At 50.0% G+C, this 25,526-nt stretch overlaps 1 protein-coding gene across 2 annotated transcripts in view; it reads right to left on the bottom strand.

Annotated features, from left to right (window-relative positions):
- Positions 1-8,245: 8,245 nt before the first annotated feature.
- NTF3 (neurotrophin 3) overlaps positions 8,246-25,526 on the bottom strand; it is a 76,822-nt gene continuing 59,541 nt past the window's right edge. Inside the window, exons 1-2 of one of the 2 annotated variants that reach the window (XM_070370100.1) lie at positions 15,369-15,499; positions 8,246-9,465 (exon numbers count right to left, since the gene is read on the bottom strand). In XM_070370100.1, coding sequence (XP_070226201.1) covers positions 8,683-9,444 — 762 coding nt within the window. In that variant the 5' untranslated portion in view covers positions 9,445-9,465; positions 15,369-15,499 and the 3' untranslated portion in view covers positions 8,246-8,682. Of the gene's footprint in view, positions 9,466-15,368; positions 15,500-25,526 lie in introns of those variants that run through there. The other variant, XM_070370099.1, reaches the window with a different exon arrangement.

Below are 25,526 nucleotides of genomic sequence, written 5' to 3'. Positions count from 1 at the left end.
GTCTTGACAATGAGTTGTTTATTGGCTATCTCAACCTCAAACTCCTTATCAATCATCACTGTCTTCAAACCCACACATCTTGCAGTCTTCGAATTGGATCTAGAATCATTGTGCCTCCAGAATGTAGTGATCATTTCTGTATGCCTTCCTCTCTCATCTTCCACATCCAACTGGGTACCAAATCCAATCGATGCCACCTGAAAATGCTCCTCCCATCCCAAGTTCCTGCTTGCTCCCTCTGCCTCATCCTAGTCTGGGTTCTCCTGTGTGCAATTTATTGCTGATTTTCCAGCTCTCCCTCAATTTGCCTCAGGTCCACCCATCAGTTATCCTACCACCAAAATCATATCCTTAAAAATTAGAGAAAAAAAACACCCTTGTTGATTCCTTATTGTGTAATAAACCAGTGATTCTCAAAGTGTGCAGCAGCATCTTCTGGGAACTTGTTAGAAATGCAGATTCCCAGGTCCCACTCAGACCTAATCAGTCAGAGACTCAGGTGACAGGCCCTTCAGGTGACAAACATTCTTCTTTGTCAAACTCTTACTCATCCCTAAGAGACAGCTCAGAGTTGCCTCCTCAGGGAAGCCTTCCCTCACTGTTCCCAGCAGCATTTAGTTGCTCATTTTCTGGGTTCCTGGAGACCCTTTTGTTGACAATCTTGTTACAGTTGTTTTATCGTAGATTTGACTTCAATGTAGGGAGTGGATTTCTATCAGATAATTAGTTTTTTTAAAACAGTACTAACTCCTTGTGAGCAGGTGCTCATGGAAAGGACATGAATGGCTCCTCTGTCCATCTCCAGGCAAGAATACTGGAGTGGATGAAACTGGAGCCTATTATACAGAGTGAAGTAAGCCAGAAGGAAAAACATAAATACAGTATACTAACGCATATATATGGAATTTAGAAAGATGGTAACAATAACTCTGTATACGAGACAGCAAAAGAGACACTGATGTATAGAACAGTCTTATGGACTCTGTGGGAGAGGGAGAGGGTGGGAAGATTTGGGAGAATGGCATTGAAACATGTAAAATATCATGTAGGAAACGAGTTGCCAGTCCAGGTTCGATGCACGATGCTGGATGCTTGGGGCTGGTGCACTGGACGGCCCAGAGGGATGGTATGGGGAGGGAGGAGGGAGGAGGGTTCGGGATGGGGAACACATGTATACCTGTGGCGGATTCATTTTGATAGTTGGCAAAACTAATACAATTATGTAAAGTTTAAAAATAAAATAAAATTAGAAAAAAAAAAAAAAAGAATACTGGAGTGGGTTGCCATTCCCTCCTCCAGGGGATCTTGGGGATCTCCAGAGATCCAGGGATTGGCCCTGGGTCTCTGCACTGCAGGCAGAGTCTTTACCATCTGAGCCACCAGGGAAGCCCCCCAAATAGCACCAACTCTTTGTGGGCAGGTGCTCATGGAGAAGATGTGAGTGTTATCAAGGATACTTGCAGTGGTTATACTTGAAGGTCCCATCCTTTTTATTCACTGTTCTTTCAGGAAAGATGACATCTCTTTTGCCGAATCCATACAGTTGAACAGGGTGCCTGCCGCCTAGTGAGTGAAGTGAAAGTCACTCAGCTGTGTCCGACTCTTTTCTCCAGGCCAGAATACTGGGGTGGGTAGCCTTTCCCTTCTCCAGGGGATCTTCCCAACCCAGGGATTGAACCCAGGTCTCCTGAATTGCAGGCTGATTCTTTACCAGCTGAGCCTTCAGGGAAGCCCAAGAATACTGGAGTGGGTAGCCTATCACTTCTCCAATGGATCTTTCCTGACCCAGGAACTGAACCGGGGTCTCCTGCATTGCAGATGGATTCTTTACCAACTGAGCTATCAGGGAAGCTTCCTGCTGCCTAATATGTGTTCAAAAGGATTTTAGAAATGCATTGAATGGATAAAAGATTGTCAGTTCAGTTCAGTTCAGTTGCTCAGTTGTGTCTGACTCTTTGCGACCCCATGAATCGCAGCACGCCAGGCCTCCCTGTCCATCACCAACTCCCAGAGTTCACCCAGACTCACGTCCATTGAGTCAGTGATGCCATCCAGCCATCTCATCCTCTGTCGTCCCCTTCTCCTCCTGCCCCCAATCCCTCCCAGCATCAGAGTCTTTTCCAATGAGTCAACTCTTCGCATGAGGTGGCCAAAGTACTGGAGTTTCAGCTTTAGCATCATTCTTTCCAAGGAAATCCCAGGGCTGATCTCCTTCAGAATCGACTGGTTGGATCTCCTTGCAGTCCAAGGGACTCTCAAGAGTCTTCTCCAACACCACAGTTCAAAAGCATCAATTCTTCGGCACTCAGCCTCCTTCACAGTCCAACTCTCACATCCATACATGACCACAGGAAAAATCATAGCCTTGACTAGACGAACCTTTGTTGTAAGGGAGGATAAAAAATTCTGTCCCAATTTGAAATTCCTGTCTTTTATTCTTTTGCAAAAGATCCAAATATTTCAGCCATGCTGCTTTTTATCCTTCAGGGAAAAGGTACAATCACTTTCCAGCTAGTATGGTGATTGATTAGTTACCAGGTGGGGTTTGTGGGGGTTGGGCATGAAGATTCTAGATCCAGTTCAAGTCCCCTCTGCTGTGAGCCACAGTGCTGGTGAGTCTGGCGTCTCCCTTGGGTAGAACAATTGCTGGAAATCCCTGTCGTGTTGATCTGTTAATTTTTCCTTGTGCCACATGCCTGCCACTCATCTCACTCTCATCGAAATTCAGGTCAAGGTCTCCTAAGGCACTCAGCATCCTCCCCATCGTGGTCTTCAGAGCAACTGCTTCCAGACCTCTCAGGCTCTCCTCTGGGCATGTCCCCTTACCAGCCGTACCATCTCTGGTTAAGTTACCTAAATTTCCTTAACCTGTGTCCTCAATGGCACAAAAGAGTTAAAACTCCTGGAGTGTACACACAGAGCCTTACAGGGAAGAAGCAGCCAGTACGTGATAACCACTACTGTGATTATTTATTCTTCAGGCTGACCTTCCCTTTCAGCCCTTCACCCCAGCACCAGTCTCCAGCACTTCCCTGCCCAATCAGAAAGCACACAGCTTCAGCCCCTTCTGTTTAGGCTGCTGGAAACTGCCTGATGCCTTTTCTGCCTGTAAATCCTCAATCCCAACCCGCCTGTTTTCTAGTCCCAAGAATGTTTGTTCCATATGCTCCCCAGCTGGCTACCAGCTCAGTCTCCTAAAGGTTAGACTCATGTTCCGGAACATTCTTTTCAAGCATTACCTTTCCTTAAAAAAATGCAATACATCAATGGTTGAGAAATCAAAGCAGCTACACACACACACACAAACATGGATACATGCAAACACACGCATGCACGTCAACCCACCTCCCTGTATCTCCATGTGAAAAGCCATCTAACCCAGTAAACTGTGCTTCACCATTTCCTAATAAACTTTTATGTTTTCTTGCCACTGAGGTTTCTGTAACTGTACACGCAATGTCATTACTGAGCCCTGCATTAATTCAACTCAGCCAGACGCCTCAGCGGTAGCCAGCTTCTAGAAAATTCTCTTGATATGTGTGTGTCTTTGCCTCTCCATCTCCTGGGCCCTCCCTTCCCCTGGCCCCCAGCTCAGACCATCTGTGCTTGGTCTACTGGCCTTTTGTACCATATATACAAGGCCAAGGGTGGAAGGAAACAAACCCACGGCCCTTGAGAGTGCCTGTGACCTCCCTGGCTTGTCCAAGCCAGGCCATCCTTCATCTGGAACTAGACAAAAGCCCGGGGTTTCTGGTCAACCCAGAGGCACTTGCCTTTCAGCCTGTCATGAAAACACGGGTGCCTCATGAGCAGCCTGTGGAGGAGTAACTTGAGAAGATGTGTATAAAGGGTCTGGGTCTCCTTAGATCTGGGGGTGGGAACTTGGAGGCAGGGGTTAGGCTGATGAAGGTTCTAGGGCAGAGAACCAGTCTTCAGGGTTGTGGTTCCATCTGGGTTTTGCGCAAAGAGCACTTTTAGGACCCTCAAGCCATGTCGTGGGGGTGGGCAGGGGGCTCCAGATAATCGGCTGCCCATCAGGCCTCCAAAGATGCCTGCTGAGGCTGTTGGTAGGGCAACCCAGGAGGCTCTGCATGGCCGGGGCCATCCGAGCTGGAAGCCCAGGGAGCCGTCTTCCTGGTGAAGTCAGACAAATCTCCAGGTAGCCGGGAACTGAGGACACGGACTCATTCCCACACACGTGTTCGGAGGTGATAAACATACCACGCAGATGGTTTTTCTGAGCCTCAGTGGAAGGTTTCCACACAGACTCAGTGAACTAAAAAGCAGATGTAAACAGACATACAGGCTCATTCACTCATGGATGGGGGAGAGAAAAACAACCAAGTTCTTAAAAAACGCCAAACCCTGATCACCAACGTGGAGAAAACATTGCTGGACGTGAGACAGACAGACAGACACACAAGACGAAAACAAAGCTGTCCCATAAATTTTCAAGAAGGAACACCCCCCCTCCAAGCCCCAACCTCCCTGACTCTTCAGAAAATCACTTGTGCTGCTTGTGTTTCTGCTGAAAAGAGTTCAAGGGACCCGTGGAAGAGAAGTGGGTGAACACGAACTTGGGGAGTGCCTCCAAGGGGGTGGGTGATTTAGACTCTTAATTAAGACAAATTGTCCACTGTGAAGTTGGGCAATTCCTCCTAGACTTCCAGAGTGAGGGCTCCTAAAAGTCTCCCCAAGCCTCACCAGGGGGTCACTCTTAGGGGGCTTCTGACAGGCCAGGAACGGGCTGTTTTCATGACGTTGCAAAATGATCTAATGATTTGGGCACTCCCCTCATTTTTAAGACAAGGGAACAAAGGCTCAGAGAGGTTAAGTAACTTGGTCAAGTTCACACAGCATGGGGGGAGGCACCTTATTCAAGTATACAAAGAAGCCTCCACCAGTGGCCAACAGAGCTTTTGAGCATCCATCAAGGAAAAGAAGACTGACAGCTTGGACACTGGCCCTCTCTGCAGTAAGAGCTCAAGATGCTGAAATCCCCTTGGGATGGGTGAGTTAGCCAAGGTCATGCAGCCAGCCACTGACAACAAAGCCAGGCTAGAACCTGCCTGTCATCCAGCCAGGCTCCTCACCCTGCAACACACCTCTCTGCTTAACAAAGTTCCAGCCAGAAATCAGGTGCCGGGGAGGATGATGGACACCAAGGGCATCTCCAGGAGCCAGACCCCTGCCCTCCATGGCCCTCCTGTCTCAGAGACGAGTTCAGCCATCAGCCTTCACAATGGCAGAGGTGTGCGCCAGACGCACAAGGTCTGCTGCAGACCTTTTGGAGGAATCTGCCCAGGCCCGTGAACCTAACATATTGGCCTTGGCTGACTTGGATGTCCTCTGATGCCAGGAAAGTTGCTGAGAGGGAACTGTGCCCCCCAGCATGAGGAGGGCAGAGCTTGGCATGGCCTGAAGCTGGAATTTTTCCGAGGCTGGCTTTCATCAGCCCCAGCTTCACTCTCGCCCATAAGTACACTCAATCTGGAAGCAGGCTGCTCCAGACACGCTCTTGACATTGAGGCAAACTCCTTCCCTTCAAGGCAGGGCCAGGGGAACTCAGCCCTGTTATTTAGGGACTGTGCCTTCCCAGGCTGGACTCTGGGGCTCTGTCACCCAAGCCTGTCTTCCCAGGCAGTCAGACAGGCCCTAAACCAATGTGCAGTAGACATTACAGAACAGGAACCTAAGGGCTCCTTAACTCCAACCTGAGAATCAAGATGGGCCAATTACAAGTCTTGCAGGATCCTATTGGTGAGCTTCCCTGGTGGCCCAGTGGTAAAGACTCCAACTGCCAATGCAGGAAATGCAAGAGATGCAGGATCAATCCCTGGGTCAGGAAGATCTCCTAGAGAAGGAAATGGCAACCCACTTCAGTGTTCTTGCATGGGAAATCTCGTGGACAAAGGAGCCTGGTGGGCTGCAGTCCATGGGGTTGCAAAGAGTTGGACATGACAGCCTCTAAATAGCAATAATAATAATCCTATGGGCAAGCATACTGTGTTCTTGATATAGGCTCCTGAAGCAAGAGCTTCCGCAGGTTTCCATGCAGAGAACAAGCTTTCCAGTTCCCTAGGACTGTGCTGTTCATTCCAAGATGCAAGGCTGCATTGGGTGGGGGGACCAGTGATGAGGAAACAGTCCTGTCATCTCTCAAACAGGGACTTCGTCTTCCCTCTGCCACTTACCTGCTCAGGTTAAATTAAATCATCGGGCAGGTTAAATCCTCAGGCCTCGGTTTCATCACCTGTAAACACAAGATGACAATCGCCACCTCCACACATTTGTGACAATTCACGGGGGTGGCAGAGTCTGACAGTGTCAGTCTGTGGCGGGCACATAGTCAGTTCTTCACTTCCTGCCCTCAAGTTTTGAGCATCCAGAATTGAGTGTGGGCTGACTATGCTGTTCATCAAAGCCACTGCTGTTTGCTGAGCCTGTTGCAAGAGGTTCATGTTCCATAAAGGACACAGACTCTGTTTGGTATGTGTGCAGGCTGCTTCAGGTAGAGGGTACACACAGGCCTTAGTGGAAGGCAGGCCAAACCAGGGAAGTGACCAGACAGGGTTTCAGGACAGGAATGCAGGGTCCATAGTGGGTTAGTGGGTACCCTATGCCTCTGCCCAGATTGGAGACTGGAGTCCTTAGGCTCCAGACCCCAGGGGACAAACTGCTGCCCAGTTCATCCTCTGCAGTGGGAGGGGTGGGTGGGTAGGTGTTCCAGTTTTCCCAGGGGAAAAGTGCCTGAAAGGCATCACTAGTGTCTGCCTTGGCAGGACAGGTGTGACCACCACCAAATGACCCCGTGGGTTATTGTGGACACTCCTAGGATTAGCAGGCACCTGGAAGATTCCCTCAGTTGGGGTTTTCACATGCAAAGTGACAAGTCAACCAAAAATGATACAGAGCTCAAGTACAGCAGACTAAAAGAGTGGGTAGCTCAGTGGTAAAGAATCCACCTGCAAGGCAGAGGACCTGGGTTCCATCCCTAGGTCAGGAAGAACCCCTGGAGAAGGGAAAGGCAACCCATTCTGGTACTGTGGCCTGGGGAGTCCCACGAGCAGAGGAGCCTGGTGGGCTACAATCCAGGGGTCGAAAATGAGTTAGACACAACTGAACTAAACAACAATAAAGTTGAACTCATAGAAGCAACAGAGCAGAATTTCGGTTGCCAGGGTTTGGGGATGGGGAAGAAGAGGAGAGCAGAAATTTCAAATTTTAAGAGGAAGACGTTTTGGGGGGTTGAATGGACCCTGCACGGCCTGGTGACCATGACGACAATACTGTACTGTATACTTGAAAGTAGCAATGAGTAGATTTAAAATGTTTTCACAGTAACAACAATGGCAATTACATGAGGTGAAGGATGTGCTAAGTAACCTTACGGTGGTAAACATTTCACAATATGTACATGTGTCAAATCATCACATTGCACATTTTGAACTTACATAGCGTTACATGTCAATTACATCTCAATCGAGCTAGGTGTGGGGAGAACAAAATGAAACCCTAAAACAAAAACCATAGAGAGGAGCACAATACCTAAGTAAGGAGAAGGAGAGGAGGGAGGGGTAAGGAACTTTTGTTCTTGAATATCTACACCATGCTGGGACTCTGAGATGCCTATCATGATTATGGGGCCTAACCATGGCAGCCTGTGGGGTAGGCAAGCCCCATATCTGACTCTCTGACTCCAGGCAATCTGGGCTCAGGGTGCCTTCAAAGCCCTGCCCACAGTCACAGGGAGGAGCTGGAATTTGCACCAAGGTCTGACTCCCTCCTGCAGCACAGGCCTTTATCATCAGTTCCCCCTGGGGCTGCAGGAAGAGTCAGCAGAGGATGGGGAGGGAGAAGAAACTCCTGGAGAATCTATCAGGACCACATTTCTCTTCTGTGCACAGATGACTCACCATCCACTTCTGCTCCTGGGTAACTCTACAATTATTTCTGTTGCAAATAGTTAAAAAAACATTTTCCTATGTGCCTCGGAAGATGAAAACCACTTTTACACAGAGCAAAACAAAAACCGAAGCCAAGAAAAGAAAAAAAAGAAATTCAACCCTTAACCATCTCAAACCCCCAAACAACAAACGAGCTGAAAAGAAACTTCCAAAATGAAAACTGTCAGATTCGTTGTTATTGTTCTGGGACTATAACATCGGAGTAGATCATAATTCAATTGGCAAAAACTGACAGCAGAGGAAGGTGAGGAGGTTCTCGGACAGTGAGCTTGCCGGCCAGAATTAAGAGCCGCTGAGCATCCCTGCGGCAGAAGTGGTACCAGTTCTTTTGATTAATGAATCAATCATGATGCATCCTGAAAGGGGGTACGGAACTGTCTACACACAACTCTGACATCAGCCGATTTCAACAAGTTTACTAAAACGACAGTCACGGCCTTTGACAATACTGAAAGTAAAATAGTGGTGTACACAGACTTTACAGGGCAGCTCCACGGAGCTGGGTTACAGAATCAGGTTAAACAGATGGGAGAAGGCCTGAGGGAAGCCAAGCACACGGATTTTATTGAGAAAAAAGCTTATATACTGTAAGGGTTGCTGAAGTTTAATAAATAAAGGTCAACTTATAATATATAAAAACAATATAAACATTTATATGCTACATGCATATCATATAATTTAAAGTAATAATTTATATATGGGGAGAGACGCCAAGTCATGTTCTTCCGATCTTCCTGGACAAGGCACACACACAAGACGTGTCTATCCGGATCCACCGCCAGCCGACCAGTTTGTTGTTTTCTGACGTCAGCGCGCGGACGTAGGTTTGGGAGGTTTTGCACTGCGAGTTCCAGTGTTTGTCATCAATTCCTCTGCAACCGTTCTTGACAGGCCTGGCCTCCTTACACCTCGTCTCATAAAAATATTGTTTGACGGGGGAGTTGCCGGTCTTGATCTCCCCCAGCACCGTGACCTGGTGTCCCCGGATGTCAATGGCCGACGACTTGTCGGTCACCCACAGGCTCTCGCTGTCGCACACGGAGTACTCGCCCCGGTGGCTCTTGTGCTCCGCGTACCTCTTCCTCCGCGACGTTCTGTTGGCCGCCACGGGGCTGCCCACGTAATCCTCCATGAGGTACAGGGGAGGGGGCTCCAGGGGGGTGCTGTCACTCAGCAGGACCCGCGGCGAGCTGTAGCGTCTCTGCTGCCGCAGCAGCTCGGGGCCCATGGCCGTCACCGGCTGGAATTCCGACTTGGCCGGCTCTCGGGGCGGGGCCTCTGCTTTGGGCAGGGTGCTCTGGTAGTTCTCCTTAAGGTCCACCATCTGTTTGGAGAGCTTGTTTTTTAAAATATCTGCCTGGATCAGCTTGATAATCAGGGAATTGAGTGAGTCTTCCGGCAGACTCCTTTGATCCATGCTGTTCCCTTGGACGCCACGGAGATAAGCGAGAAACATCACATAAAACAAGATGGACATCACCTTGTTCACCTGTAAGATCTGAAAAGGAAACACGTGTGTTACTAGCAGGTGGTGGCGGCTGCGTCCGTGTCATTCCTGGACTGGATATCTGAGCCTGGGGATCCCTGTGAGGCAGGATGGAGAGCTGAGTACCACCATCCAAGGAGAACATCAGAACGCCCCTGTGATGGCCAGAGACAGAGGCTGTCTATTCCTCTCGCCTTCCCCTCTTACTCTCCTAGACATCCAGGTGCCTTCACCCCAACAATCCTTCTTCCAGCAGTGTGGCTGGGTGAGAGGGAAAGAGATGTGTGTGTGTGTGTGTGTGTGTGTGTGTGTGTGTGTGTTGTGTGTAAGAGAGAGAAGGCAAAATAATCTGTCTCACAAAGACAAAGAATATCACTGCAGGGCCACAGCCTGGAAGAGTCAGGTCTCTCCCGAGGACCTAAAGCGGCGGGGGAGGTCACTTCTGGGCATTCAGCCTGGATCTTTCTCGGATGGACAGCACCTGTCACCTGAGCACCCGAGTCCACTGTCTGTAGCCTTCTGCTGGGTGAGCCTGACATCCTGCTGTTTCTTTAAATGTCTCTTGAGCCTGAAAAGACCACCTCTCGCACCACCTCATGAAACTACAAAGAAACGGAACCTGAAAATTCTAAAGGTACATACACTACGTTTCTAGTTAAAACATAGCAGCAGTGGCAGCCTTGCAATTGTGTCAAGAATCAGAGTTCTCTTGCCCACTTCGCTGCGGCCCCTGGGGTCTCTGGAAGGAGTGAATACCCTGAGGCTGGGGGGTGGGCCAGCTTCCCCTCAATCTGCAGCATCAGAGAGGGGTCGTCACTGGCCAGTCTGGCAGAGCAGTCCTCCTGCCCCTGTAACTACCCACTGTGAGACGGCCTGAGTGTCAGGGTTCTCTGCCGAGCTCGCTGATGGACATGCTTGCCAATGTGCCCACCTGATCCCCAGACACCCCCTTCCCAAGACAGCAGACCCCCCGAAGCACTCCCTGCAGAAGGTGGAGACTCAGCTCAAATGAATGGGCTGCACTTGCCCTGAAGCGCAAGATTCCCTGTCGATTTCTCTTGTCTGATGTTTTGTTTCCCACTATGAAACGCTCCTTTTTTAATGGCTCTATTTCTAACTCTGCCATCTCCTTGGTTCAGTGGCATCTTAACCCATCAACGCTTTCGTCCTGTTGCCATAGTAGAGCCTCCACTTGGGGTTTCTGCCGAGTCCGTGTGGAATTAGAGGGCTGATCTCCACATACCTTCATGTTGGTCACTCCCTCCCTAGAGCACAGCCCTGGAAGCACAGCCCTGGAAGGAGAGGGTTCTGGTGCGGGAGGGGTGGCCACTGGTTAGACCCTCCCCAGTGCCCTGCACTTCGCCCCACCCGCCACGGGTGCTCATTCTGTTACCACCACTGCAGCCGCCTCACCGTCTCCGGGGCTCTGTCGTTTCCTCTCTAAAGCTCTAAGCGTGGAAAATCAAATCCTTCCCTTGGCTCACCTTGGGTATTTCCAGAAAGACTACAAAACCCAGGGGAAGAAGAGAAGGGAAATAAACAAAGGTGGCACGAGACACAGAAAATCAGTCCTGGGATTTCCCTGCTGGTCCAGTGGCTAAGGTTCTGCACTCCTGACGCAGGGGGCCCGGGTTCGATCCCTGGTCAGGGAACTAGATCCCACATGTCACGGCTAAAAGTTTACATGTCACAACTAAAGATTCTGCATGCCGTAACCAGAAGACCCTGTGTGCTATAACCCTGCCCAGCCAAATAAATAAATGAAAATAAATAGCAGTTAAAAAAAAGAGGAGAAAAGCCGTCCTGCTTACCCATGGCTCAGAACCTGTCTGTGTCTGAGCCCGCCCAAGCTAACTGGCTCCCAGGACTCACAGATGTGGCCTCTTCCCACATCTTGCCTGAAGAGCTGCTCTGGTGTCCCCAAAGGCCAGCAACATTGCTGTCACTTTCCTCCAGCTTCCTCCTCCTGGCTCCCGGCCTGTTTCTCTGATAAGGGGAGCATCTTCCTTCCATGGGAACCACTCTCTGGACAGCTGATTCTTTCAAGGTCAAGGCTAAGCGAAGGATTCTAGCTTTGCCGCCCCCATCTAGAGATGCATACCCCCCAGGAATGGCATGATCCTGGGAAAATGGTTCCCATGGAATAATTAATCTCCCCACTCCAACTCCACATAAAAGTGATTTTTCCCTTCAATCTTGCAGGCCCAAGAAAATGAAACTTGAACAACACAAAAATATGGCGTCCGTGCAACTAGAATTATACCGCCTTCTCCCTTCCAAAAAAGAAGACAGATGCCATGAAGTAATTTGGGATGGAGAGGCTATCAAAAAACAATTTATGAACTGCCCCTACCCACCCCGCCCAAGCCCCATCACCATCAACTAAGAATATGCAGGCTACCTGCTCATAGGGAAACTGAACAAGTGAGGTGAGTGGATGGAGGTCCCAGGTGGGATAAGAGTCCATGTCTAGATTGGGAAGGTCACTGCAAGGGTGAGTGGGAAGGAAGAGCCTTGATGGATTGGGCTGCTTTATGGGGAGTGGTCTGTGTATGGAACCAAAGGGTGTTAGAAGCAGAAAGGCATTTACTCAACTCCTTTATTTTATATGGGTTTCTCTGGTAGCTCAGATGGTAAAGAATCCACCTGTAAAGCATGAAACTGGGGTTCAATCCCCAGATCAGGAAGATCCCCTGAAGAAGGGCATGGCAACCTATTCTAGCATTCCGGCCTGGAGAATCCCATGGACAGAGGAGCCTGGCGGCTACAGTCCATGGGGTTGCAAAGAGTCAGACAAGACTGAGCGACTAACACTTTCACTTTTCACTTCATTTTATAGATGAGGAAACCTCAAACTGCAGTTTAAAGAAGAGGAGAGACACAGGAAGCAGAGAAGGGGGGTCTCTGCAGTTCAAGACCAGTGCTTCTTTTCATCACATCATGACTGGGCTCCCATGCCCCATCTGCAGCCTGGCTCACTGTTCAGCAGCCACTTAAATAAGCTTTATGACCCGTGTGACCCTTCCCCTTGCACATTCTCATCGCCTCTTCTTCTGCTGAAATGTTGCTCACTCTTCAGCACCCAGTTCAGAAGCTAATTTTCCATCACGCTCCCCTGATAACAGCAGCCCAACCCCCTCTGCATGCCCACGTCGTGGTGGCACGTGTCACAGCCCTCTTGGCACGATGCAGTTTACTCACTAGACTCTGTCCTCCAAGGCCAGGGGCCCCCTCCTTCTTGTGTGTGTCTGCCTCTCCCCTGAGTCCACACCACAGCGAATACAAAGTAGGTGCAGTGAGTCAGAGATGGACCGAGGGTGGCTGAAGGCAGAACCAGCTCCCGAGGCTGCAGGGCCAATAGCAAACATTTCTCAGAGGCAGGGAGGTGGCAGGAGGTGTGACCATGTTAGAAGCCATGCTCCAAACCCCCAGGCGCATGTTCCATGGTCCCATGTGGCTTCACTTACAAAACCCACAAAGATAAAATTCTGCAGAATTTCAAGATGGTAACCACAGAGTGTTACACTTGAGTTCAAGGTCCCCTTTCTGGGTGTGGGCCCCTGTGCGATGCCCTGGCTGTAGGAACTAAGATGGTTTGTCTTGATGAAATTGTATGAAGGTAATAGATAGTGGGAAAATGGAAACAATGACAGACTTTATTTTCTTAGGCTCCAAAATCACTGTGGACGGCGACAGCAGCCATGGAATTAAAAGATGCTTGCTCCTTGGAAGAAAAACTAGGGCAAAACTAGACAGTGTATTAAAAAGCAGAGACTTTGCTGCCAAAGATCCATATAGTCAAAGCTATGGTTTTTCCAGTAGTCATGTACAGATGCGAGAGGTGGATCATAAAGAATGCTGAGTGCCAGAGAACTGATGCTTTCGAACAGTGGGGTTGGAGAAGACTCTTGAGAGTCCCTTGGACTGCAAGGAGATCAAACCAGTCAATCCTAAGGGAAGTCAACCCTGAATATTCATTGGAAGGACTGATGCTGAAGCTCCAATACTTTGGCCACCTGATGTGAAGAGCTGACTCATTGGAAAAGACCCTGACGCTGGGAAAGATTGAAGACAGGAGGAGAAGGGGACGACAGAGGATGAGATGGCTGGATGGCATCACCGACTCGATGGACACGAATTTGAGCAGACTCTGGGAGACAATGAAGGACAGGGAAGCTTGGCGTGCTGCAGTCAATGGGGTCACAAAGAGTCAGACACGACTTAACTACTGAACAACAACAAAGGAGTAGAAAGTCAGTGTTCGTCAAGAGAGACGCTCGAAGGCCACAGGGTATCATGAGGCAGGGTGACACGAGCAGGGCTGTGGACAGGAGCCGCGACTTTAGTGCAACCTGGCTGGGAGGGCCTGGGGTTGTGGACCATGAGAAAGGCCTGTGAGACCATCTTCTTTGCTCTCCTTGGCAACAGGCGTAGGGGGAGAGGTCAGGGTCATCAGGGAGGAAGATTTCACCACCAATACTGCAAACAACCACCCAACCCCGTGGTCAGATCGTACAAAGCAGACCGACTTGTAGCTGATTTATTGCTTTTCAATTTTCTACAGAGACTTATGGAGGCTGCATGTTTCTACCATTCCATCTACCTCTGGGAGCCCCAGGGCAAACCCTGCCACCCCCTCGGGTTCCAGGCACACAAATTCTGCAGAAACATCTGGCCAGCACTGGTGAAGGTGGGGGGATGGACAGATGAACAAAATGAATGACATAAAAACTCCCAAATGCCTCTAGGCACAGGTCCTACTCGTTTCTGGATCTAGACTGTCTCTTGCCATCAAGTCCAAAAACCTTGTCATGATACTTTGGAATCAGCTGCAGGTTGGTAAGTGTTTCTAGATTATTTGCAAGGCTGCATTAAAACCCAGAAGGCTTTCTGCAGACTTCACTTGGATAATCTGCTTTCAGCTTTTTCGCACAGAGCAAGCCCAAGAATGTTGCTAATAAAATGCGCCCTAACACAGATGTTGAAGCCGGAAGGGGCTGTAGATAACCATCTCATGTTTACCATTAAGGATGCTGAGACCGGGTATGGTGTAAAGTGAGTTGCGTAAGGGTCACACAGCTATATGACGCAGAGATGGACAGGGGAGATTTGGCTCTTTTAAAAAAAAATTATTTGAAAATTTAATTTAATTTATTTTTGGCTACGCTGGGCCTTCATTGCTGCTCAGGCTTTCCCTAGTTGAAGTGAGCTGAGGCTACTCTTTGTTAAGATGCTCCGGCTTCTCATTGCAGTGGTTTCTCTTGGTGTGGAGCACAGGCTCAGTTGTTGTGGCACATGGGCTTAGCTGCCGCAAAGCTTGTGGGATCTTCCCGGACGAGGGATCGAACCCGTGTTCCCTGCGTTGGCAGGCAGATTCTTAACCACTGGACCACTTAGGGAAGCTTGAGACTTGGTTCTTAAGTGCAACAGAGATCACAAGGCTCAAGCATGGTCAAGGTCACTGTCGGGGTGGATCACGACATTGCTAGGAAAGCTCTCAGCACCGTGCCCGGCACAGAGTGATCCACTGGACGTGCTGGATCAATATGAACCTGAGTTATCAGTGGCAGCAGAGATGCTGCATCCTTGCCCTCCACGCGCACACACTGGGCACCAGAGGTCTAGCTCCCTGGCGTGGGGAGTGGAGAAGGAAAGACAGTGCTCGGCAAGGCACATCAGTGAAGGTTTCGATTCAGAGAGACTTCTGTGCTCCTTGGCGAGTGGTGACTGCAGGGTACAGAGACCCCCTTCCAAGCAATGGTCCTACTGTGTTATCCTCGTCTGTATGTCACCTCTTGGATGGCATGGCCACACCCTTCTCATACCCCAGTCCCTGTTGTCCGGCCCAGGGCTGCACTGTCATGGAGTCTCCAGGTCTGTTTACTGAATGAGCATCTACAGCAGGCAAGACCTACCAAGACACAGCTTCCTGGCCTGGGATGCTGTTTGGGCTTCTGCCAAGCCTGGTTTGGAAGCCAATCAGCTCTGCCTTCTTCTCCCAAAGAAAATACGGGCCTGGCTCTGCAGCAGGCCAGGGTCCCCAGGCTCTTCTCGGCTATAATTGGAAAAAGACCTGTTAAAGACCCCGGCAAGCCCCCTTCCTGCACTCTCCCCAGTGCCCCTTTCCCCCGCTCAGACTTTTCCAAGATCCCAACCAACTCGCAGATGCTATTTTCCTCGCTCAGAAATGCTTTCCCACATATGGTGTTTTCCCAGTCCCCAGAGCAACATTCCTACAAGGTTTCACCATCCCTCAAAATACTCAAAAGAGAGCAATTTCTGATTCCTCCTTTCTGGCTCAGTGTACAACACACACAGAGGGTTTGGGGTCTGCAAGAAGCAGCTGAAATGCAAAAGAAGCTGGTGAGGACAGAGGTACAGGGTCTGAGGTTACTGAAACCCGGGTCTGTCGGGCCACACGCGGCAGACGGTGGCCGTCGCTGCTGGGTTCCATGTCACCACTCCACGACTAGCTCCCTGGCATGGCGAGCCACCTCCTGGTCACAAACCTGGAGACCTTGCTTTTTGCACCTGTGTATGCGTGCTCAGTCACTTCAGTCATGTCTGACTCTTTGTGCTCTCATAGACCGTAGCTCACCAGACTCCTCTGTCCATGGGACTTTCCAGGCAAGAAGACTGGAGTGGGTTGCCATGCCTTCTTCCAAGGGATCTTCCCAACCCAGGGACTGAACCCGTGTCTCTTACGAACTCCTGCGTTGGCAGGTGGGTTCCTTACCACTAGTGCCACGTGTTGCAACTATAGTGAGTGAATTTGTAGCCTGGGCACTGGGAGCACCAAACACAAAAATGCCCCGGGTCGGGTACTGACACTGCATCTATCATCTTGGTAATAACCCCTCGGAGGTAGGTACTAATGATGGGGAAAAAACGAGGCATGCAGAGGTTTAATAATTAGCTAACAAGCAGCAGAGCTCAGATGGGATGGCTGTCTGGCTCTGCAGCAGAGGCCCTGTGCTGTCTGTCTGTCTGTCTGTCCTGGCTCTCACACCTTCCAGAGGATGCTCAGGTTCCAAGTCTGGAGTCAGGACAACTCAATCTGGCCAGCTGATCACCTCTCCAAGAAGCTTCCAGGCAGCTCTCCGCAGAGTTTCCAGGGGTTTGAGGCCACCGCTCCTGTTTCCTCCTGCCAGACTCCCTAGCAAAGCGTTCCCCAGGGAACGAAACAAAACCCGGCCTCCTCCCATCTCTCCTGCAGGTGCCTGTGCATGCTTTGCATCGTGGGGCGTGAATGTACCACCTCAGACCCTGGGTTTGGTCCCACTGCTGGAACTCCGGGTGTGACTTACACAGAAGGCCCAGAGGCTCTGTTCTGGCTTTCCTTGGGCAGGAGGCATGAGATCAAAGGTGGAAATGCTTTTTAATGTGCCAAGTATTGAATATGCGAATTCAAGAGGTTTCATTACATCCAGGGTAGCCACATCTGTCTGGGATGAGAGTGCTTTCTGGCTGGGGTGAACCAGCTCACTGGCCAGCTGCGGCCAGAAGGATCTCATTCCCTGGAGACTTGCTGCAGCGATGACCCAGTCTCTGACGAATGCCAAGGGCTCCAAAGACCACATCCTGCCAGATAATCCTTATATCTTGTTCAGCGAGTGGAAGAGGAGAGAGGTGGGAAGGCGAGAAATTTAAAGCCGAATGACAAAAGGGAATGGAATGTGGTGGAAATATTAAACTAAGGCCTTTCTATAAAAGGACCGGCTAGGCTCATTCCCCTATCTTAATTGCAAAATTAATTCAAATTGGCTTTGTTCTGAACACGGGTCCCAAGGCCTCAAAATGAGTCGGCTGGGACCACATGAAGGTGTTCTGACCCCTGACAAGGCTGGGAGCTGGGAGAGAGAGGTCCCAGCGGAGCCTCCGCTGGGGATCAGTCTGGTTTGGCTTAATCTCTTTATTAATGATCCGGAAGCAGGAGAGAGGAAAAAGTGGCAGATTAATTAAAAAGCACAGATGACGCGTAGGGGGAAGGCGCTACAAACACGGGTGAGGACAAACCCATTACTCCCCAGTTCCCCGAGGGGCTGGCGACCTGGAAGGAGCGGGATGAGATTAGCCTGGAAACGCTTAGGTTAACTCGCTGGGGGCGAGATGAATCCAAAACCAACAGAGAGGGAAACACTTGTGGAAGGATGGAGGCAAGGAGCGACTTAGGGTGGCTGGAAGGATTGGATGAGAAATGAACTCATGAGTACAGGCCGGGCGGGTGTCTGGGGCCCCATTTCCCCGATGGCTCCACATGTGTCCCTCAGACCCACCTCGATTACTCTTAGCACATCTCCGAGGGTGGCCACTCTGACCACTCCCTGTCTTAGGAAGCATGTGTGTGCGTTTTCAGTCATGTTCAACTCCTTGCGACTCTACGGACTGCAGCCTACTAGGCTTCTCTGTCCATGGGATTCTCCAGGCAAGAATATTGGAGTGGGTTGCTGTACCCTCCTCCAGGGCATTTTCCTGACCCAGGGATCGAACCGCATATCCTGTGTCTCCTGCATTGCAGGCAGATTCTTTGCCTGTGAGCCATTGGGCAAAAATACATAAATCTAGCTCTAGAGAGGGTAAGAAACGGAGCTGAGGTCAGAGAACTAGTTCACGACTCTCAGCGAAGATGCTGGCGAGCATGGTCTAAATTCCCCCCAAACCAAAAAGACTCACCTCTCTGCTATATTTGGTGAGACTACATGTGACACCCCTGATACCTGGCTAGGTGTGCATCACACAGTCTCAATACAGTGTGACAGCAGAGGCAGGGAGATGGATTCCTACCCAGTTCTTTAAAAGCGGCTCATTCTGCATACCTGGAGGCAGAAATGCCAACCTGCTCCTATATTCTTGCCTGGAGAATATCATGAACAGAGGAGCAGGGTGGGCTACAGTCTGTGGGGTTGTTGAGTGACTTTGAGCATGCAGTCTGCATAGCTCCTCTTATTGAAACATCCTGAACCCAGGTCCTGAAACCCATTGGCACAGACAACCCTTGGCCAGTATTTAAAGGAAGACAAGGTCTTCAGATTGCAAGGGATACTGGCTTCCTGGTGGAAATGAGACATGCGATCAGCAGGGAAAGGAGTGTTCTAGGATGAGGGAAGATGAAATAGAGACCTGAGAAGGGTGACACCTCCCTCAGAAAGGAATTGCTGAAACCAGTCCCTCTTGGAGGCCAGAAAGTGAGGACTTGTGGTGGTTTAGTTGCTAAGTCGTGTCTGACTCTTTGCACCCCCATGGACTGTAGCCTGCCAGGCTCCTCTATCCATGGGATTTTGCAGGCAAGAATACTGGAGTGGGTTTCGGTTTCCTTCTCCAGGGGATCTTCCACACCCAGGGACTGAACCTGGGTCTCCTGCATTGCAGGCAGATTCTTCACCAACTGAGCCACCAGGGAAGCCTGTAAGTGAAGACTGGAGACCCCTGAATGGGATGAGGAACCAACCTCCCCCAAAAGCAAGCTAAACACCCTGAGCTGGAAGTCAGTCGAGAGCTGGGAATTGCTTTGGCACAGCTACTGGAAGAGGAATTATACATCATTCAAAGCACTCCCTCCTTGGGCCCCAAGGCCATGAGAGATGGAAGGTATGGCACATGTCATAACAAAGCACGCTGCCGCGCTGAGAGGAAGGTAGCATGGTTACTCCCCGGGCAGGGAACCCTCTGGCTTGGCCCCGTCTTGGCAGAGAAATCTGAAAGGAGCCTGGGATGCCGACACAAGCCCCAGGAAGCCTAGATTCACTTTATCCTTTACGTTCTACCACCTCTCATGTCATGGCCGGAGGGTGAGCATGGAAAGATGTGCAGAGAACGTCTGAATCAATCCAGCTACTGGCCATAATGGTGATTATAGTAAATTTTGTTCTCTTTGTTCTGGGCATTAATACTCATCTGCCACTGTGCTCAGAAATGTGTGTGCATGGGCTTGTGTGTGTGTGCACACGCACACGCGCACACACACACACACACACACACCACACATACTGTAGCTTCCCAAGATAGGGTAAGTTACAGTCGAGTTATTTCCAAATTCCTGTATCCTTTCATATGCTGAGACATCTTGATTTCAGTTTCATTTTCTGCATCTGGGTTAACTCCATTTTTCCAAGTGAGGAAATACACAAGGGGAGGTTGCTTCCGTTACACAGACAGTTGGGGGTACGGCTGGCGTGAAACTCTTAGCATCAGAGAGTAATCACCCCAAGCAAGTGAAACTTCCTGTTCTAGACATTCGCCTTGTGTCTGAGCTGGGTTTCTGTGTCAAGCATACGCATAACACACCCAGCTGTAAGTTAACTGTATTGGAAGGCTTCTGACTATCAGTCTTTAATCATTATAATCATGATGATGATCAATTATCTACTTTGTCTAACCAGCCATGGATGGGTCTCAGAATGGCAGGATTAAGGAAGTTGGCTTCATCCGGAGAGCTGGGAAGGAAGGGAGATCCTGAGGCAGGACTCCCCTTCGCCCTCGGGATGCCTCTTCCAAACCAAGACCACAGCTGGCTTGGAAGGCCCAGACCTATGACCACACTGCAAGAGCAGCGGCAGCAAGGCCGGGGTCAACCCAAACCATCATGGTTTGGCCCCATGAGGACTTGGCCACAGTGAGTGTGGTCAGAGGGTAGACTGTTTCCTCCAGGCTTGGCAATGGGGCTCGTGTCAAATATAACGCCCGGCCCACAGCCAATCTCCATTCAGGAGGATGAAGGACTTGCACATGATCCTTGTCTGTCTTTGGTCTGGATGCCTATTCTAGGAAACCTCGCTGTCTGGGGACTTGGAGGGCCAAGGCCTCCTTCCACGCTGCTGGGCGTCCCTTCCACGGCTCGCCCGGCCACCATCATTCACCTGAATTTCCTGCCAGGTCCAGAAACCAGGACAGGAGAGGTGCGTGCATGGAGGTTTCGTGAGGCTCTCTGTGCCCACTTGTTAAGGGAGGCTGGGATGAACACACAGAAGAAAATCCTTCACCCAAACCCAGGTGTGTGGCAGGCACTTCACGAACGTTATGATCCAGTCCCAAACTGTCGACCAACTCAGGTTCTGGGCAGCTGGTCAAGACCAGAAGCCAATCCAGAGCTTGACCTCTGAAAGCAATTTTGGCACCAACACTTTGGACCCAACGCTGTCTTTCAACACGAACAGAGTCCTCATAATTGCTCATAAACAGCTAGTATTTACTGAGCCCCACCATATGCTGGGGACTTTGAGAGACACTACATGGATTATCTTAATTCATCTTCACAGATACAATGATCAACCTCAATTGTCAGGTCAGGAAACTGAGGTTCAGACAGATTAAGTTGTTGTTTCTGAGATCACATATCAACCGAGAGGTGGAGCCAGAATGCAGAGCCCTGGGCGACCCTCATGCTGTATTTTTAGCCAGTACTGCAGACCACCTCCAAACTCGTTCCACAGAGGCTAAGGCACCTGCCACTTGCTTGCAGGGAGCAAGGTGGGGAGCCCCATGCTGGTACCCTAATGCTTCTTTCCTTATTCAGAGAAAGAGACCTCCAAGATAGGTCCTCTGAAATGCAAGGGGTCATTACCCCGTCTAAGGCTGCTGCTGCTGCTAAGTCACTTCAGTTGTGTCTGACTCTGTGTGACCCCATAGACAGCAGCCCACCAGGCTCCCCCATCCCTGGGATTCCCCAGGCAAGAACACTGGAGTGGGTTGCCATTTCCTTCTCCAATGCATGAAAGTGAAAAGTGAAAGTGAAGTCGCTCAGTCGTGTCCAATTCTTAGTGACCCCATGAACTGCAGCCTACTAGGCTCCTCCGTCCATGGGATTTGCCAGGCAAGAGTACTGGAGTGGGGTGCCATTGCAAGAAGCATATCTGTACAATGCCAGGCTGGTGGGCTCACTTATTTGTGCTTTTAGTTTCCCCAAATATTATATATTCCTTTCCTCCATCCTTACTGGACGGTAAAGAAAACCAAGAACCCAGGGATTTTTTTTTTTAATTTGCTGGATTTTGGAAGACAAGACAGATTTCTGATTATTTGGTTTTCATAGATTTTAGTGTATTGACAAGGAGAAGTGAAATATTGTGGACTCAGGACTTCCCTGCTGGTCCAGTGGTGAAGACGTCACCTTCCAGTGTAGGGGGTATGAGTTCGATCCCTGGCTGGGAAGCTAAGATCCCACATGCCTTGAGGCCGGAAAACCAAACCATAATGCAGAAGCAATATTGTAACAAATTCAATCAAGATTTTAAAAATGGACCGCATCAAAAAAAATCTAAAAAAAAATATGGACCCTTGCTTGGCACTCTTTATGAATAAAAAACAACTCTGCCCTGACCAGCTTTGTGGCTACTGAGGAGCCCATAGTCACTGCTCATCCCAGGGTCTCAATTCCTAACATGCTTTTTCCATAGGGCTGATGCTGGTATTTTGGGCAGGACAGTTAGTTCTTCATTGTTCGGTTCTGTCTCTCACCCATGAAGCTCTGCCCCCCACCTACTAAATGTCAATCATGTCCCCCAGACGTGGTGACAACCCAAAAAAAAAGCTCTCACACTTTCCCAAATACCATCTGGGGAGGCCTTATCCCTCCTGGTTAAGAATCACATAACAGAATGCTGGTGGACTAAAGTGGTCCTCAGCCATTTTTGACCTTTTTAGAATGTGATAAAAAATGAAAGAAACTGTCCCCTAAAAAAATACATGTGCACAAACAGGAGACAGTTTGCATAAAAAATTCCAGGCAGTTGACAGGCTCCGCAAAGCTAATCCAGAGACCCACAGATCCTAGGTGAAGAATTCTTGAACTAAAGAGTTTTTCAAAGCTTCTAATACCCTGTGCTTCTTGGTCCTTCTGCCAGCCCTGAGCCATTTCTTCACCTGCTTTGACTAAGCATCCTCAGTACTGGTCTCATTTTCTGGTCCTTCCTGTTTCTCTGTGTCCTTTTAAAGCTACCGAGCCAAGCACTGGCATCCTCATTTACCAGCATCTCACATAATGTGAAGGTTATAGCAGGAAAACAACCTGCCCCATATGCAGTGATAAATTAGTGAAGGAGTCAGAACCAGAGCCAACTCTCTAGAGGCCCAGAGCCGTGCTGCCTGTCTGGAACAAACCAGAAAAGTAAATATAAGGATACTCAGAGGGAAAACTGCCAACAAGGTGTGAGCACCAGCAGGACTTCCTCTGGGAGGCACAGGGGAATCGGGATCAGTGCAACATATGAAATGCCACACTGTGAGATGGCTGGAGCCCTTGCAGCCTGACTGAGCCCAAGAGGTAGCCCATAATGTAGAACCCTTCCCCCTTTCTTACACAGATCTACGTAGCATCAGCACGATTGTCTAGTGACATCCGCATGCCTCAAGAGCTTTGGGATTTCATGCTGCTTCCCTTCCATCTCTGAGCCTGCCAGCACTCTGGATGACTTCACCTCCAACCTGATGGCTCTTCTGTCCTTTTCTATCCTTCTGGTTTCCTGATTTCCAAGGTTAGGCTGTAAGTGGCCAAGTGGCTTCTGTCTGCTCTTGGGGCTCCAAGCCACCATGGGGGTCACTGACCGTCAAGGAGACCCACCCATGCTAGAGACCCACCCTCCCCTACCATGGTCTTCCAGCCAGTCTCGCCGAGGCACTCAGTCATCTTGCAGGTGGACTGTCCTTGGTGGTCCATGCCAAGCCATCAGTCAACCTGTCAAGGCCACCTGACACAGAAGATTCTCCCAACCCAGCTCTAATCAAATCCCTGACCCATGACATCATAAGAAATGATACATGGTGAGTTTTTTTTTTTTTTTTAATGCTGTCAGGCTTAGGGTGGGTTGTTACACAGTGAAAGATGATGGGAAAAGTACAGAGGACAAGAGGTGTCACCTTTTAGTGTCACTGATGACACTTCATTGTTTGCTCAGAAGCATCTGAGAACATTCCTGGAGGACAGATCTAAACCGGAGCTCTAGGATCATAACCTGAACCACGAAGAACAGGGCAATCCCCACCAAACAGGCGAGCGGTCAGGCAGCTGAGGCTCTGACTGCAAAGGGGCGATGCAGAGCTAGCGGGCTCTTCCATAAAGTGAGGGAATCAGGATAAATCTTGGCAGGGCCTGTGCTCTGCCCACCCTTGGGGGCTGAGACAAGGCTCTGGGCTCCCTGCTCTCTGTCTGGTCCCCGTGGACACAGAGGGTGGGAGATGGCTCTGGGGTCCTACTGACCCCCTGCACGTAGGGAGGAAGGCATATGGCCCCAGGGGCTCTCTGGGGTCCCCAGGAATTAGAAACATGTAAGGACAGGCCAGGGAGCCCGGGAGACAGAAAAGAGAAACTCTGGGTCAAGTTTGCATTTCTCATTATTCCTCCAACCCTTCTCAAATTCCTTTTGTTTAGAAACCTCCTTGAGTTTCGGAAGGCGGCCCCTCCCCCATCCCACCCTGGAAAAGCCTAGGAGCTTTCCCCCAGCCTGTAACCCTTCTGGATAACACGTTCCATATGTCGGTCACTCTCCGCAGGAGACGCACGCTCCCTTTCCCGGTCACCTCCTCTGTGGTCCCCCCTCAAGTCTCTCCCTCAATAGCACAAGAAGCAGTGAGGGTTTCCATCGGATTGGAGCCCGTGGAATCAGGGCGTTCCTGCCACTTTGCCTCCCAGTGCCCGGGGAGCGCCTGCCTTGGCCCCAGCCCACCACCACCGACAGCTGCAGGAGACCCTTCTTTAAAGCGCCAGGGCCAACTGAACTGCGCTGACCCAGCTCACCACGTTACTGGCTGAGCACAAGGCACACAGCCCCTATTGTTCTCCTCTCTCACCCACCCGCCCCTCCTCCTGTGGCTACCCACCATGGTGAAGGCTGAAGATTTTTCCAACACAACTTCCAATGCTTTGGTCAGGGATGCAAGAGCAGACCTTCCATCTCTCCTCCCTTGACCTCTACCCCACGCCCCCGTCCCCCTCCTCTGCATCTTATGTGGACTGAGCTTGAAAAATGCAATGCACAGCTTCACACTAGTTTTGCTGGATTTCCCAAAAGACCCAAGAAGATAGGTTTTTGCTGCTCTGGAGGGGTTGAGTTGGAACGACTGAAGATGACCATGAATAGGTCCAGGGACAGAACTGTGTGGAGCGCCTCTTCCTCAAAAGCACAATTATACTTAAAGGCTCCAGGTGTCCATGGGTGCTCAAGAGAGCAAACAGAGGCTGCCGTGAGGCAGGCAGTGAGGCAGCCCTTTAATCCAGCCAACACAGACAGGAGAAGTGGGCAAAGCGTCCATCAAGAAGCTGAAGGTGTTTCAAGACAGACACAGGTGGCAGGCAGAGAAACTGGGGACATGGCAGAGCCGTCATTCTGTTAAAGAAGGAAGGATGCTACATGGAGTACGGACTATATACGCCAAGGACTGCAGTTCAGAACTTACATCCTACCATTTGTAGCTTTTTGAGTAGAGGTGAAGTTAGGAAAATTATAAAGAGAGGGTATTGCTGTTTTAATGGGGTTCCCAGGTGGTGCCAGTGGTAAAGAAGCCTCCTGCCAAGGCAGGAGACATGAGAGAGGAGGATGCAATCTCTGGGTGGGGAAGATCCCCTGGGAGAGGGCATGGCAACCTCTTCTCTTGGAGAATCCCATGGACAGAGGAGCCTGGTGGGCTACAGTCCGTGTGATTGCAAAGAATCAGACAGGACTGAAGCGACTTAGCACACATTGCTATTTTAAAGCTGAGAAATTGAGGGCATAAGAGGAGGTAAGCAATGGGTTCTAAGCTATCAGAGCCGGAACCAGAAACCTGCTCTCTGACTCCTGATCCTACAGTCTCGAAAAGATAACCCTCTCTATTCTCAAAGTCTTGAAGAATCCAGAAGACAGAGCACATGCCTATAGTTGTCCAGGAAGTAGAAAACCTCCATTTCTTTAAAAAAAAATGAACGTTATTTTTGGCTGTGCTGGGTCTTTGTCGCTGCACATCAGGCTTTCTCTGGTTGCAGCCAGCAGGGGTTACTCTCTGGTTGCTGTGTGCAGGCTTCTCTGGTTTCGGAGCACAGGCTCTAGAGTGCAGGCTCAGTGGCTGTGGCTCACGGGCTTAGCCGCTCTGCGGCATGTAGAATC

Source organism: Bos mutus, chromosome 5 (assembly GCF_027580195.1).
Source record: "Bos mutus isolate GX-2022 chromosome 5, NWIPB_WYAK_1.1, whole genome shotgun sequence".
Classification (NCBI taxonomy): Eukaryota; Metazoa; Chordata; class Mammalia; order Artiodactyla; family Bovidae; genus Bos; species Bos mutus.
The sequence above is the reverse complement of the archived record's forward strand: the minus strand, read 5'-3'. Positions and strand labels throughout refer to the sequence as shown.